General features: G+C 45.8%; 1 protein-coding gene across 1 annotated transcript; it reads left to right on the top strand.

Annotated features, from left to right (window-relative positions):
• Positions 1-296: 296 nt before the first annotated feature.
• LOC311239445 (odorant receptor 131-2-like) lies at positions 297-1286 on the top strand (the record flags this gene model as incomplete). The annotated part of the gene is made up of 1 exon (XM_084327754.1): positions 297-1286. The coding sequence occupies one exon, from the start codon at positions 297-299 to the stop codon at positions 1284-1286; it is 990 nt and encodes a 329-aa protein (XP_084183880.1).
• Between the last annotated feature and the right edge of the window lie 1822 nt (positions 1287-3108).

Below are 3108 nucleotides of genomic sequence, written 5' to 3' on the forward strand. Positions count from 1 at the left end.
CAGCGGAAATACAAGCCTCTTATATTTGACGGGAAGGCGGGCAAACCCCTCAGTCGAGCGCTGCACGGAACCATGCAGAGCTTCACAAAGCGCTGGCCCCTAACCATCTAACTGTACACGGTGGGGTAATATGTACAAGTGACATTGTATTCCTTCATGTGAACTGCGATGCAAATGTGATTGATTTTGACTTTTGAGTTGTTCTTTGAGAGGATGGTTGGTTATTTTCTGTCTGTGCTCCGCTATCAGCAGCAGACTGATAGGTAAGTATCAATGTCTGTGTATACTGTTCTGTCATGTCAAATGCAGTTAATTCCCGGGCCAATTCCACTAATGGCTGGCAGTATCAAGGGCCATTGGAGAAATTGGGATTCAGCTTAATGACTACACTGCCATGTTGCTCTTTCCTGTACATTAACGGGGTTCTGCTGTTTACCTTGAGGAGCAAGCCGGTGTTCCGCGAGACCTCTCGCTACATCCTGCTGTACAATCTCCTCTCTGCAGACACATCGCAGTTGGCACTGAGCCAGTTCCTTTATCTACTGGCTGCTTTTCAAATCAAATTGACACTCCCCGTCTGCGGCGCGTTCGCCTTGGTCTGCCTTCTCAGCTCTCCAATCTCCCCTCTCACCCTGGCGGTGATGTCCCTGGAGAGATATGTAGCCGTGTGCTTCCCACTGAGGCACCCCGTCATCATCACCGTGAGGAGCACGAGCGTGGCCATAGCCGTGGTGTGGGCCTTCAGCTTCCTCGACATCCTCATTCGGGTCCTGCTGCTGTTGAACGTAAGGATCGAGGGTTTGCACAGTCAGAAGATGAGGGACTTTTGCAGCATGCAATCCTTGCTCCTTACGGCGGTTTCCTATGATTATGCCAGAGCCTACACGTGCATTGTCTTTGTATCAGTGGGCGTGACGGTCATTTACTCCTATATCGGTGTGATATTTGCGGCCAGATCGGCCGCCTCCTCCTCGGACAAGGCTTCGGTCAGAAAGGCACGTAAAACACTCACACTGCACATGCTACAGCTGGGCCTGAGTCTGTTCTCCACCCTGCAAAACCCAATCCTCGCAGTCATGGCAAGATCGCTAGAGAGAATAGTGGTCGTGCGCACCATGAACGTCCTTTACGTGTGCATGTTCATCCTGCCCCGCTGTCTGAGTGCTCTCATCTACGGCCTCAGAGACCAAACGATCAGACCCGTCCTGATGTACCACCTCCGCTGGCAGCTGAGAAGCTCAGTTGTGGCGCCCAGGAAAACACCACTGATTGCTCATAACAAATGACTGGCTAATCTGTATGCCGGTGATCAGTTGTATTTGTCTAAACTGTATGTAATTAACCCCCCCCCCCCCCCCCCTGATTATATAGTGAATATGGCTGGAGAGTGAATAGATGATCTCATTTGAAGTTAGCTGCATTTCTTGCAAATATGCATTGTGTTGCTTTCTATCGGATAATGTGACTATTCTGTAGTAGCCTACTTGCATGTCTATGGTGTCTGTGTTACTCAGACCATAGTCTTTTAGTTTAATTCAAATATTATTTTCTGAGCAAACATCAGACGGAAATGTAGATGGCTGTATACATACAGTATACCACTCTTCTAACCATCAAAGTCTTCTTTCCTTTATTTTCTGCCATCTTGTTACAAAAAAAAAGTTAATTACCTACAGCTTTAAAGGGGCAGTTCACCCAAAATTAAAATAAAAAAGCATACTGTATTGCCCCGAATATAGGATGACCTTGATTATAAAAAGATTTTAAGATCAAATCTTGTTTTTATAAAGAGAAATACACCATGAAATTATGTAGATGAAAAAATTGTAATACCTTGTCTTATAGGGACTGCTACCTTATTATTTAAATAAGCTGTAATCAACACAACACAAGGATAAACCTTAAAACTAAACTAGTGTGCAGAACTGTTCTTGGATGTGTGTGACATTAAACCAGAATTGCTTTTTTGGTGAAATGCCTGTTTAAGATAATATCATCCCTTATATCCAGTTTGTTTTATATCCATTACAAAGTAAATGTGATGTTTCGAGCGCAATGCCCTTCTTCAGATGACATGCTGTTTTTTTATTGGTCCAGCGCCTGCTTTGAAAGGGGATTGGATGTGTGCACTCTCTATGTTTTGGTGACTTCGAGAAGAAAATAGTTCCTACATGAAACTGCTCACATAAAGTTCTGTGTATTATCTTAAGTAACTGGGTCGTGATTTCTGAAAGGAGACTTTGCTTTTGAGTTTTATCAAATGTTTTAACCAAATGCCATTCAGCTCCATTATATTGTAGTGATAGATACATCACACCGAAACTATCTGGATGGATAAATAGCAGGATAAACTTTAAATTGTTAAATTATTTATTTTGTTATACATCAGCCCGGCAATAAGTCAGTTAAGTTAATTTTATACAGACCGAATACAATGGCGGCCAATAGGCATGGTTGTCAATCGGCTGTGAAAAAAGCCAAAGACATTTATCACCCAGTCCCGTGATCACATCACTCCTGTCCTCCACTCTCTCCACTGGCTCCCGATTAAGGAATGCATTAACTTCAAATGACTATTCCTCACCTTCAAAGCCCTCCATAGCCAGGCGGCTGGGTGGCGCAGCGGACTAAGCGCACGTCACCAACGCGAGAGACACTGGTATCGAATCCGGCTGTCAGCGTTGCCTCCGGCTTGGCCGGCCGTCATACTGGCTCAATTGGCAGCGGGAGGGAAGCCGGTGGGGTGGTATTCTGGTCGTTGTAAACAGCGACTCCTACAGGTCGGTCAGGGCGCCTGCACAGCAAGGGAGGGAGATGGCGAGGGTAGTGTGTCCCCCCACACGTTACACCTCGCCAATGAGAGTCCGCGCTAGCAGGTGAAAAGATGCTGCTGGCTGTCTCCTATGTCTCGGAGGAAGCATCTGATAGACTTCAGGGCTCCCAAGACCGACCAGTGGGGGGCACATGCGAGCAACGACCAGGAAGGGGAGGGGGGAATTGGCATAACGACTAGAAATTGGGATGGGAGAAAAACACAGAAAAACAGGAGGAGAAAAAGTGGATAAGAAAATAATAAAAGCCCCCCATAACATAACTGCTTATTGTCAG

This window comes from Notolepis coatsorum, assembly GCF_963971535.1.
Source record: "Notolepis coatsorum genome assembly, chromosome: 13".
NCBI classification, from domain to species: domain Eukaryota; kingdom Metazoa; phylum Chordata; class Actinopteri; order Aulopiformes; family Paralepididae; genus Notolepis; species Notolepis coatsorum.